This window comes from Dendrobates tinctorius, unplaced genomic scaffold, assembly GCF_039654945.1.
Source record: "Dendrobates tinctorius isolate UK_male_01 unplaced genomic scaffold, ASM3965494v1 ptg000116l, whole genome shotgun sequence".
Taxonomy (NCBI): Eukaryota; Metazoa; Chordata; class Amphibia; order Anura; family Dendrobatidae; genus Dendrobates; species Dendrobates tinctorius.
The window spans coordinates 47,512,148-47,524,464 of record NW_027361784.1 but is presented as its reverse complement, the minus strand read 5'-3'; the positions used below and the strand labels follow the sequence as shown (position 1 = coordinate 47,524,464).

General features: G+C 44.7%; 1 protein-coding gene across 1 annotated transcript in view; it reads left to right on the top strand.

The window, feature by feature from the left end:
• Positions 1–12,049, top strand: part of GPR20 (G protein-coupled receptor 20) — an 83,667-nt gene extending 71,618 nt beyond the window's left edge. Inside the window, exons 3-4 of the mRNA XM_073590417.1 lie at positions 7,387–7,537; positions 10,675–12,049. Of these exons, the coding sequence (XP_073446518.1) occupies positions 10,694–11,761 (1,068 nt within the window). The 5' untranslated portion in view covers positions 7,387–7,537; positions 10,675–10,693 and the 3' untranslated portion in view covers positions 11,762–12,049. The remainder of the gene's footprint in view (positions 1–7,386; positions 7,538–10,674) is intronic.
• Positions 12,050–12,317: the final 268 nt, after the last annotated feature.

The following is a 12,317-nucleotide window of genomic DNA, read 5'->3' as shown; positions in this document are numbered from 1 at the left end:
GGGTTAGCCGACTCTATGGTGCCTGCAGTTTAGGTGCTTCCTATGTGGGCTGCGGGATCTGGCAATGAAGGCTGGTTCCGTAGTGCCAATAGGACAAGCTCCCCCTGTAGGACTGTAGGTTTCGGTAACTCTGTCCGGCTCGCGGCCTTGCAGCTTTTTTTTCCATGTGTACCTTCTGCTGCCTATCTGAGTTCCAGTACCATTAGCTGGTTCTTTGGAAGTCAATCTTGAATATGTCCCCCTGGGTTCCAGTAGCATCAGCTGGTTCCAGGCAGAGCCTTTGGCTTAGGTGCCTCCTTCTCGGTATCTGAGTTCCACCAATGTCTGCTGGTCCTTGGTAGTGCTTTCTGGCACAGGTACCTCCTGCTAAGTAACTGGGTTCCAGTACCATCAGCTGGTCCTCGGTAGTTCCATTGGCTCTTGTACCTTCGGCTACCCATCCAGGTTCCAGTACCGTCAGCTGGTTCTCAGCAGTTCCTCAGCCTTCTTGTACCTTCTGCTACATTTCCAAGTTCAAGCTTTTTGAAATGGTTTTTGGTAATTACTCTGGATCTCCCTGACGACGACCCTAAAGACGACGACCCTGAAGACCTCCCGAAGAAGACGACGACCCTGAAGACCACCCCGAAGAACACCAAGAAGATGACCCTGAAGAGGATGATGAAGGAGAAAGTGTGGGAGAAGTAAAAAAGAAGGTGAAGAGCATTGAAGTAGTGAAACATACATATCTGACAAAATATAAAAAAGCTTAACATAGTCAATATCTTTGTAACTCCGAACGTCTTAAAAAAAAAAAATTAATTCCTGCTATTCCATTTGATTGGGCTAAACCTCTATGGCTTTAATGTCTCCTCCACCTCCCCCAATACTTTCTACATTATTCTTAGTTGTTTTCCTTCATGTAGAATTAACCTACAAGGAAAGAAAGGGTTTATTTTCATTCCGATATTTGTGTCCCATTGACTTGCATTGGTTTCCGGTATCGGAATCGGCAATATCCGATATTTTTTTGGGTATTGGTACAATCCAATCCGATCCGATATTTCCCGATATCGGAAGGTATCGCTCAACACTAGTCATGGATTTAGAAAATATACATTTACCGGCAACAACAGAGGAAAGACCCAGATACAACACAGACAAATATAATATTATCGTTCCTGACCTCCCAGGTAAGACTGCATTGGTATATATCTCCAACACGACGTGGGTCCGCATAGAAGCTGCGTACACAAAACGGTAACATAGTAATTAATTAAGACTATTTGCAAAGTTACTTTTTTCCTTTCATTTTCTTTGCAGTGGAGCAATACTAATAGGCTACAAAGTTACATAAACCCTTAGGCTCTGTTCACATGTCCGTTTAGACCAGGAGTCCTCAAACTTTTTAAACGGGGCCAGATCACGGCCCCTCAGACCATTGGAGGGCCGGAATAGAGTTTTAAAAAAAAACCTATGAACAAATTCCTATGCACACAGCACAACAAAACAGGACAAATACAATATTTAATATGAAGAAGTAAAGTTAAATCAACAAACTTACCGATTTTTCAATGGGTTCTTTGAATATCCTACACTACAAGTCTCTTTCTTGATATCACTGTTTCCTAGGGATTCCAAATTGCCATTAGTAAAATACCAACATATATACAGCGCTACAAAAACTATATAGCAGCAATAAATTGCCCACATAGACAGACTGCACTGCCCATCAATGCAGCCTCACCAGTGCCCATCAATGCAGCCTCACCAGTGCCAACCAGTGCAGCCTCGCCAGTGCCCATCAATGCAGCCTCACCAGTGCCCATCAATGCAGACTCACCAGTGCCCATCAATGCAGTCTCACCAGTGCCCATCAATGCAGACTCACCAGTGCCCATCAATGCAGCCTCACCAGTGCCAACCAATGCAGCCTCACCAGTGCCAACCAATGCAGCCTCACCAGTGCCCATCAATGCAGCCTCACCAGTGCCAACCAATGCAGCCTCCCCAGTGCCAACCAATGCAGCCTCACCAGTGCCCACCAATGCAGACTCACCAGTGCCCATCAATGCAGCCTCACCAGTGCCCATCAATGCAGCCTCACCAGTGCCAACCAATGCAGCCTCACCAGTGCCCATCAATGCAGCCTCACCAGTGCCAACCAATGCAGCCTCACCAGTGCCCATCAATGCAGACTCACCATTGCCAACCAATGCAGCCTCACCAGTGCCCACCAATGCAGACTCACCAGTGCCCATCAATGTAGCCTCACCAGTGCCCATCAATGCAGCCTCACCAGTGCCCATCAATGCAGCCTCACCAGTGCCCATCAATGCAGACTCACCAGTGCCCATCAATGCAGCCTCACCAGTGCCCACCAATGCAGCCTCACCAGTGCCCACCAATGCAGCCTCACCAGTGCCCACCAATGCAGCCTCACTAGTGCCCATCAACGCAGCCTCACCAGTGCCCATCAACGCAGTCTCACCAGTGCCCATCAATGCAGCCTCACCAGTGGCCATCAATGCAGCCTCACCAGTGCCCACCAATGCAGCCTCACCAGTGTCCACCAATGCAGACTCACCAGTGCCCACCAATGCAGCCTCACCAGTGCAGCCTCACCAGTGCCCATCAACGCAGCCTCACCAGTGCCCATCAATGCAGCCTCACCAGTGCCCATCAACGCAGCCTCACCAGTGCCCATCAACGCAGCCTCACCAGTGCCCATCAACGCAGCCTCACCAGTGCCCACCAATGCAACCTCACCAGTGCCAACCAATGCAGCCTCACCAGTGCCCACCAATGCAGCCTCACCAGTGCCCACCAATGCAGCCTCACCAGTGCCCATCAATGCAGCCTCACCAGTGCCAACCAATGCAGCCTCACCAGTGCCCATCAATGCAGCCTCACCAGTGCCAACCAATGCAGCCTCACCAGTGCCCACCAATGCAGCCTCACCAGTGCCCATCAACGCAGCCTCACCAGTGCCCATCAATGCAGCCTCACCAGTGCCCATCAATGCAGTCTGATCAGTGCTCACTAATGCAGCCTCACCAGTGCCCACCAATGCAGCCTCACCATTGCCCATCAATGCAGCCTCACCAGTGCCCATCAATGCAGCCTCACCAGTGCCCACCAATGCAGCCTCACCAGTGCCCATCAATGCAGCCTCACCAGTGCCCATCAATGCAGCCTCACCAGTGCCAACCAATGCAGCCTCACCAGTCACCAATGCAGCCTCACCAGTGACCATCAAGCCTCACCAGTAAAGTTAAATCAACAAACTTACCGATTTTTCAATGGGTTCTTTGAATATCCTACACTTCGAGTCTCTTTCTTGATATCACTGTTTCCTAGGGATTGCAAATTGCCATTAGTAAAATACCAACATATATACAGCGCTACAAAAACTATATAGCAGCAATAAAATTGCCCACATAGACAGACTGCACTGCCCATCAATGCAGCCTCACCAGTGCCCATCAATGCAGACTCACCAGTGCCCACCAATGCAGCCTCACCAGTGCCCATCAATGCAGCCTCACCAGTGCCCATCAATGCAGACTCACCAGTGCCCACCAATGCAGCCTCACCAGTGCCCATCAATGCAGCCTCACCAGTGCCCATCAATGCAGCCTCACCAGTGCCAACCAGTGCAGCCTCACCAGTGCCCATCAATGCAGACTCACCAGTGCCCACCAATGCAGCCTCACCAGTGCCCATCAATGCAGCCTCACCAGTCACCAATGCAGCCTCACCAGTGACCATCAAACCTCACCAGTAAAGTTAAATCAACAAACTTACCGATTTTTCAATGGGTTCTTTGAATATCCTACACTTCGAGTCTCTTTCTTGATATCACTGTTTCCTAGGGATTGCAAATTGCCATTAGTAAAATACCAACATATATACAGCGCTACAAAAACTATATAGCAGCAATAAAATTGCCCACATAGACAGACTGCACTGCCCATCAATGCAGCCTCACCAGTGCCAACCAGTGCAGCCTCACCAGTGCCCATCAATGCAGACTCACCAGTGCCCACCAATGCAGCCTCACCAGTGCCCACCAATGCAGCCTCACCAGTGCCCACCAATGCAGCCTCACCAGTGCCAACCAGTGCAGCCTCACCAGTGCCCATCAATGCAGCCTCACCAGTGCCCATCAATGCAGCCTCACCAGTGCCCATCAATGCAGACTCACCAGTGCCCATCAATGCAGACTCACCAGTGCCCACCAATGCAGCCTCACCAGTGCCCATCAATGCAGCCTCACCAGTGCCCACCAATGCAGCCTCACCAGTGCCCATCAATGCAGACTCACCAGTGCCCATCAACGCAGCCTCACCAGTGCCCACCAATGCAGCATCTCCAGTGCCCATCAATGCAGTCTGACCAGTGCCCATCAATGCAGCCTCACCAGTGCCCATCAGTGCAGACTGACCAGTGCCCACCAATGCAGCCTCACCAGTGCCCATCAATGCAGCCTCACCAGTCACCAATGCAGCCTCACAAATGCCAACCAATGCCGCCTCACCAGTGCCCATATTGGTGGAACTCCACTTTTACCTCAGGCACAGACTGGTGTAGTGCGAGAGTCCCCAATAGGCAGCATAGCCCCCAATAGGCAGGTAAATGTCCAGCGTTAAAAGAAAAAACAGTACTCACCTATGTCCCCCGCTGTTCTGAAGAGGCGCCCGCTCGACTCCGTCTTCTGGCACAGGCGGCGTGACGTCATCAGGCCGCGTCGTCTGTGTGTGCTGCATACAGAGGGCTGCACAACGCGTTTCTTCACCGTCGTTCTGCCCGCGATTACAGGGCCCACCGGCATTAAACTGCAGTGAAGTTCAATGTTGGCTGGGCCCAGGGGCCGAATAAAAGTCATTGGTGGGACGCATGTAGCCCGCAGGCCGTAGTTTGAGGACTCCTGGTTTAGATAAATGGAATATGTGATCCATTTTATTAGTTATGCAAATTGTATGGGGCCTACTCTATAGCACGGGATCCGTCTAGGTTTTCAGAACAGAATTTCAGGAGAGCATGCAACATAATGTCTGTGTCGCCTCCATCAAATCCTGTCTCCATAGAATTTTAAAAGCACCAACTGTCATCGCCTATCTCCGTAATAGGACCATCTGTCATCACTGAATATAGATTACCGTATACTCATGAATTTACAATGACAGACTACTCCAGGAGGAGGAAAAAAAAACAAATTTCTCTGATAAGATCCATTGCAAAGTTGTTTATTTTCATGTGTAATATTAAGTTTAGAAACAAATATTAAAAAAAAAAATGGTTACTCGTTAATGATCAGCTCCTGACTTTCACACTGTATTTACACATATTTTCTGGAAGCATTTTCTCATAGATTTATAGGAATCGATAGTATGTAAACTATAGGAACTATGACCGCCCTGTGATTTCTCAGGCTTTATGGCTTGCTGTCCTCCATTACTGGAGGCAAAAGTGAACTGCACGGAGCGACTTCTGAGAACTGAGCGCTGTGTTCACTGAAAGCAATCATTACAATAATCCGACTCTAACTCTCTCTTTCGCACGGCGGTAGAAAAGCCCTTTATGCTGCCATATTTGGTGATCAGAGCTAAAGTTTTCACAGAATATTGTCAGATATATCATGAAGGGGGTGAATCGCAAGAGTTTTATAGTGCGCGCAAACAAGGAGACATAAGAGCGCAACTCCACTAAGGGCTAATAATAATACCAACAAGATAGAAAATAGTCCAAAACTAAAATGCTGCTACAGTGACTCCTGTATACTAGAACATAACTACTATAATACTGCTCCTATGTACAAGAATATAACTACTATAATACTGCTCCTATGTACAAGAATATAACTACTATAATACTGCTCCTATGTACAAGAATATAACTACTATAATACTGCCCCTATGTACAAGAATATAATTACTATAATACTGCCCCCTATGTACAAGAATATAACTACTATAATACTGCCCCCTATGTACAAGAATATACCTGCTAAAATACTGCCCCTATGTACAAGAATATAACTACTATAATACTGCCCCTATATACAAGAATATAGCTACTATAATACTGCTCCTATGTACAAGAATATAACTACTATCATACTGCTCCTATGTACAAGAATATAGCTACTATAATTCTGCCCCTATGTACAAGAATATAATTACTATAATACTGCTCCTATGTACAAGAATATAACTACTATAATACTGCCCCTATGTACAAGAATATAACTACTATAATACTGCCCCTATATACAAAAATATAACTACTATAATACTGCTCCCTATGTACAAGAATATAACTACTATAACACTGCCCCTATATACAAGAATATAACTACTATAACACTGCCCCCTATGTACAAGAATATAACTACTATAATACTGCTCCCTATGTACAAGAATATAACTACTATAATACTGCCTCTATGTACAAGAATATAACTGCTATAATACTGCCCCTATGTACAAGAATATAACTACTATAATACTGCTCCCTATGTACAAGAATATAACTACTATAATACTGCTCCCTATGTACAAGAATATAACTACTATAATACTGCCCCCTATGTACAAGAATATAACTACTATAATACTGCCCCTATGTACAAGAATATAACTACTATAATACTGCTCCTATGTACAAGAATATAACTACTATAATACTGCCCCCTATGTACAAGAATATAACTACTATAATACTGCCCCTATGTACAAGAATATAACTACTATAATACTGCTCCTATGTACAAGAATATAACTACTATAATACTGCCCCCTATGTACAAGAATATAACTACTATAATACTGCTCCTATATACAAGAATATAACTACTATAATACTGCCCCTATGTACAAGAATATAACTATTATAATACTGCCCCTATGTACAAGAATATAACTACTATAATACTGCTCCTATATACAAGAATATAACTACTATAATACTGCCCCCTATGTACAAGAATATAACTACTATAATACTGCCCCTATGTACAAGAATATAACTACTATAATACTGCTCCTATGTACAAGAATATAACTACTATAATACTGCCTCCTATGTACAGGAATATAACTACTATAATGCTGCCTCCTATGTACAAGAATATAACTACTATAATGCTGCCACCTATGTACAAGAATATAGCTACTATTATACTGCTCCTATGTACAAGAATATAACTACTATAATACTGCCTCCTATGTACAAGAATATAACTACTATAATACTGCTCCCTATGTACAAGAATATAACTACTATAATACTGCTCCCTATGTACAAGAATATAACTACTATAATACTGCTCCCTATGTACAAGAATATAACTACCATAGTACTGCCCCTGTTGTAATAGTTCTGTATTTTCTGTTTTTCTTCCAGGCACACACAGTCCTCGATTGGGACTCTCCTGTTGTCTTCATGACGGTTCCACGGTGCTCCTCTTTGCCGCCTAATTTCGCCTTCAGCACCTTATTGTATGTGCAATAACAAAGCCCTGCTGACTGCATCTGCTCCTTTTCGATCTCACACGGTATGTACTTTACTGTCCTTAAACCTGACTGCTCCATCTTCTGAAATATATATATCCTTTAGGAACGGAGTGTAGATTGCTCTTTTCTCTAGAATTCATGACTTGCCATGTTATAGCGTTTACTTTGATAAAAGACTGTCCCACTTGTTTGTAATAATAATAATAATAATTTTATTTCTATAGCGCCAACATATTCCGCAGCACTTTACATTATATAGGGGACTTTTACAGACGATAGACATTACAGCATAGCAATAATCACATAGATCAAAACAGATACCAAGAGGAATGAGGGCCCTGCTCGCAAGCTTACAGTCTATGAGGAAAAGGGAGACACGAAAGGTGGATGTTAACAATTGCTTTTATTGTTTTCATTGTTTGTTCCTGTTACTGCATGAACCAGTTAACAGTCTAAATATGTAACAGTACAGACACAGAGGGCTATTAAATGCAAAAAGCATGTGGGAACATGATGCGGGGAACCTGGTTATGGTAAAAGATTTTGAATGAGCCACACAGGGATATTTAGGATAATGTGTTGAGGCGGTAGGCCAGTCTGAATAAATGTGTTTTTAGGGCACGCTTAAAACTGTGGGGATTGGGGATTAATCGTATTGCCCTGGGTAGTGCATTCCAAAGAATTGGTGCGGCTCGTGAAAAGTCTCGGAGACGGGAGTGGTAGGTTCTGATGATTGCGGATGTTAATCTCAGGTCATTAGGAGGGCGCGGGTAGGGTGGTAGTCTGAGACGAGGGAGGAGATGTAGGGTGGTGCTGAGCCGTGGAGAGCTTTGTGGGTGAGGGTAATAAGTTTGTACTGGATTCTGGAGTGGATGGGAGTCCAGTGTAATGACTGGCACAAGGTAGAGGCATCGGTGTAACGATTGATGAGGAATATGATCCTGGCTGCAGCATTCAGGACAGATTGGAGAGGGGAGAGTTTGGTAAGAGGGAGACCGATTAGAAGAGAGTTACAATAGTCGAGACGAGAATGAATAAGAGAAACAGTAAGAGTTTTTGCAGAGTCAAAAGTAAGAAAAGGTCGAATTCTAGAAATGTTTTTGAGGTGCAGATGACAAGAGCGAGCCAGTGATCGTATGTGGGGGGCAAAGGAAAGCTCGGAGTCAAGTATGACCCCAAGACAGCGGGCATGTTGCTGGGGAGTAATAGTGGAGCCACACACAGAAATGGCAATGTCGGGTATAGGTACATTAGTAGCGGGAGGAAACACAAGGAGTTCAGTCTTTGACAGGTTCAGTTTCAGATATAGTGGGGACATGATATTAGACACAGCGTTTAGACAATCGCCAGTGTTTTCTAAAAAGGCTGGCGTGATGTCAGGAGAAGTGTATAATTGGGTGTCATCAGCATGAAGATGGTACTGGAACCCAAATCTACTGATTATTTGACCAATAGGGGCAGTGTACAAAGAGAAGAGGAGGGGGCCTAGAACCGATCCTTGAGGAACCCCAACAGTAAGGGGAAGGAGAGAGGAGGAGGAACCGGCAAAAGATACAGTAAAGGAGCGGTCGGAGAAATAGGAGGAGAACCAGGAGAGAACAGTGTCCTTGAGGCCAATGGAACGGAGCATAGTGAGGAGGAGCTGATGATCCACAGTGTCGAATGCTGCAGAGAGATCCAAGAGAATTAGCATGGAGTAGAGACCGTTAGATTTAGCTTTTAGTAGATCATTAGAGTCTTTAGTGAAGGCAGTTTCAGTAGAGTGTAAAGAGCGGAAACCGGATTGGAGAGGGTCGAGAAGAGAGGTGTGGACCAGGCATTCCAGGAGTTTAGAGATGAAGGGAAGATTTCAGACAGGTCTATAGTTAGCGGCACAGTTTTGGTCGAGGGATGGTTTTTCAAGTAATGGATGTATGATGGCATGGTTAAATGAGGAGGGAAAGATACCAGAAGAGAGAGAGAGGTTAAATCTTTTTGTTAGGTGAGCGGTGACATCAGGGCAAAGAGACTGGAGGAGATGTGAGGGAATAGGGTCACCAGTGCAAGTAGGGCAAGAAGATGCAAGGAGCCTGACTACTTCTTCTTCTGTGTCTGGTTCAAAGTCAGAGAGTGAGCGAGATGCAGTGGGGGAGGGAGGACAGTGCATGGTATGAGGGGATGGGGAGATAATTTTCTGTTGGATATGGTCAATTTTTTCTTTGAAATAATTGGCCAGATCGTCAGCATGGAGATCCGTGGTTGGGGCCTGCACTCTTGGGTTGAGTAGGGAATGAAAAGTGTCAAAGAGACGTTTCGGGTTATTGGACAGTGAGGTGATGAGGGTGTTGAAATAGGTTTGTTTGGAGAGGTGAAGGGCAGTGTTGTATGTTTTAAGGATAAACTGTAGCAATCTAAGTCCAGATATATTTTGCGGGTGATTTTCATAATACACGGTCCTGTTTGTGTACGTGGAGATAAACACTATTTATGACCTATATATGACTTGCATTTTGAATTTTTCACCAGTTTCCCTTCTACAGGCTTTATCTTTACTTTTTAGTTGTCTCTGAGGTGGTGGCTGGAAACGACCTGCTATGATGTCTTCCATGCACAGCAAACACTGACATGAGGGATTCCTGCTCTATCTCTATGTAGCACATGCTCAGTAGCAGCAGCAGCATGGAAAACATCATACAGTAGAGCAGTGTAGATGTGAATCCAGCTCTGTGGTGAAATAAACACAAGAAAGCAGCAGCACTGTCTGCCTGTGTCTAAGCCTGTCTCCTTCACCCCTCCCCTTCTCCCACTCACCTCTTCTTAGATTTCAAAAGGAAGCCGTAATCTGATCTCTCACTGAGTTTTTCAGAGTAGATGATGAATTCTGGATACAGGGAGAGAGGAAGATGTGGCTCATAAGTGGAAAAAGATTTCCCTGATCAAACATATTACAAAGATTCTTCCTACAAAATGGGCAACCAGGCGTTGAACCAGTTCTTACTTTGCCAGCTTCTGAGATTTTCGGAGGGCAGAAGCTTTGATATGTTTGGTAGTTCTGTCATCAGACTCCTAACAGATGATTCACATACCAAAATTGTCAGGGTGGTGGAAGAACCCAACACTCCATGTAAAAGTTTACTTGTGGTAAATATTGAGGGTGCAGCAGTAACCCATTTTAACACTTCTTCCATTTTCTGCTTAGGTTGGTTTGGTGACTGACCATGGAGTGCCTACTCAGCCAGAAAGCGGAGCCCAACAGCACAACGGGCAACCACGGATTGAACACATCTCTTGCATATACACAGAAACCCCAAATGAATCAAATGGGAGATTTGGACGAGACATTACACAACAGATTTTACCGACTCTGGGTGGGCCTGCTGATCATTAACACCCTTATATTCCTCGTGGGGATAATATTAAACAGCTTGGCCATTTATGTGTTTTGCTTCCGAACCAAAGCCAAGACGACATCAGTCATCTACACCATCAACCTGATAGTGACGGACCTCCTGGTGGGTCTCTCTATGCCGACCCGTATCATCATGTACTACAGCGCCAAGGCTTGTCCGATCTGTTCATTTGTCCACAGCTTCACCTACTTTGTGAACATGTATTGTAGTATACTCTTCCTGACTTGTATATGTGTCGATCGTTATATGGCCATTGTGCAGGTTGAAGCTTCACGCAGGTGGAGGAGTCCCAACTACGCCAAGTGCATATGCATAATTATATGGATATTTGCTGTTGTGGTGACCTTCACCATCTTGACCACAACCATCAGTCACAAGTCTTGCTGCCTCTTTCAGCTCTTTACTTTGACTGTCTTCGAATACTTTGTGCCGCTTATCATCATAACTTTTTACACCCTAAGAATCATGTGGGCCCTGTCCAGATCAACACTCATGAACCAAAGCCGGGAGAGGCGCATGAAGGCGGTCCAGCTTCTCATTACCGTGCTCATCATATTCACGGTGTGCTTCACACCCATACACGTTAGCCAAGTAGTCTTCTGTGCCAGTTTATCGATGCCTCGGGATGTCATACTTATTGTCTACCATGTCACAGTGACTCTGAGCAGTCTAAATAGTTGCATGGACCCAATAGTTTACTGTTTCGTCACCAACAACTTCCAGTCCACCATGAAGAGTATCTTCAGAAAGCATCGACCGCAGCAGACAAGCATGGACATCGTGAGTCTACACAAAAACTCTAAGGGATCCGGGACGATCACTGCCATATCCAACGCAATAGTGAGTTTGCCCTTACAGAGTAGCAATCTTATATAGCGTGGTCATTATGGCCACATATCTGCGGACGACAAGTCAAGCATTCAACGAGGGAGGACATTGTATCACTAGCGACATATGATTGGTGATGAAAACCAAAACCTAAACGAGATGCATTCCAAAGACGACCTATTGTACATCGAGATGTAAAGTGGGAATTCAGTTGTACTGTAGTTTTTCTAACTTTTCATATTTTTTGTTTTCTTTTCTAATGAAAAACAATTTATCCACAATCTAATTTGATATAATTTGCTGTAAACGATCCTGCAATAAATTATTTTTCTTCTTTCAAAAACAAGGAGATTCATTTTTTTAGGTTCACATGTACAGTAGTTCAGAATGGGCCATCCTAATGGTGAAGAATCAAGATCAGTGTCGGTGGTTGGTGATGGTGTTACCACTCAGTCTCAAAGTAGATAAGTCTCCCTGACACTATGAAACGTGATGTTCATTATACTTACACATTCAATATACAGCTGATCTCCCTACCGGTCAAGATAATGGTCAACAGAGAGACCTGACCAGTAAAAATGATACTCAACGTAAAGATAATCAA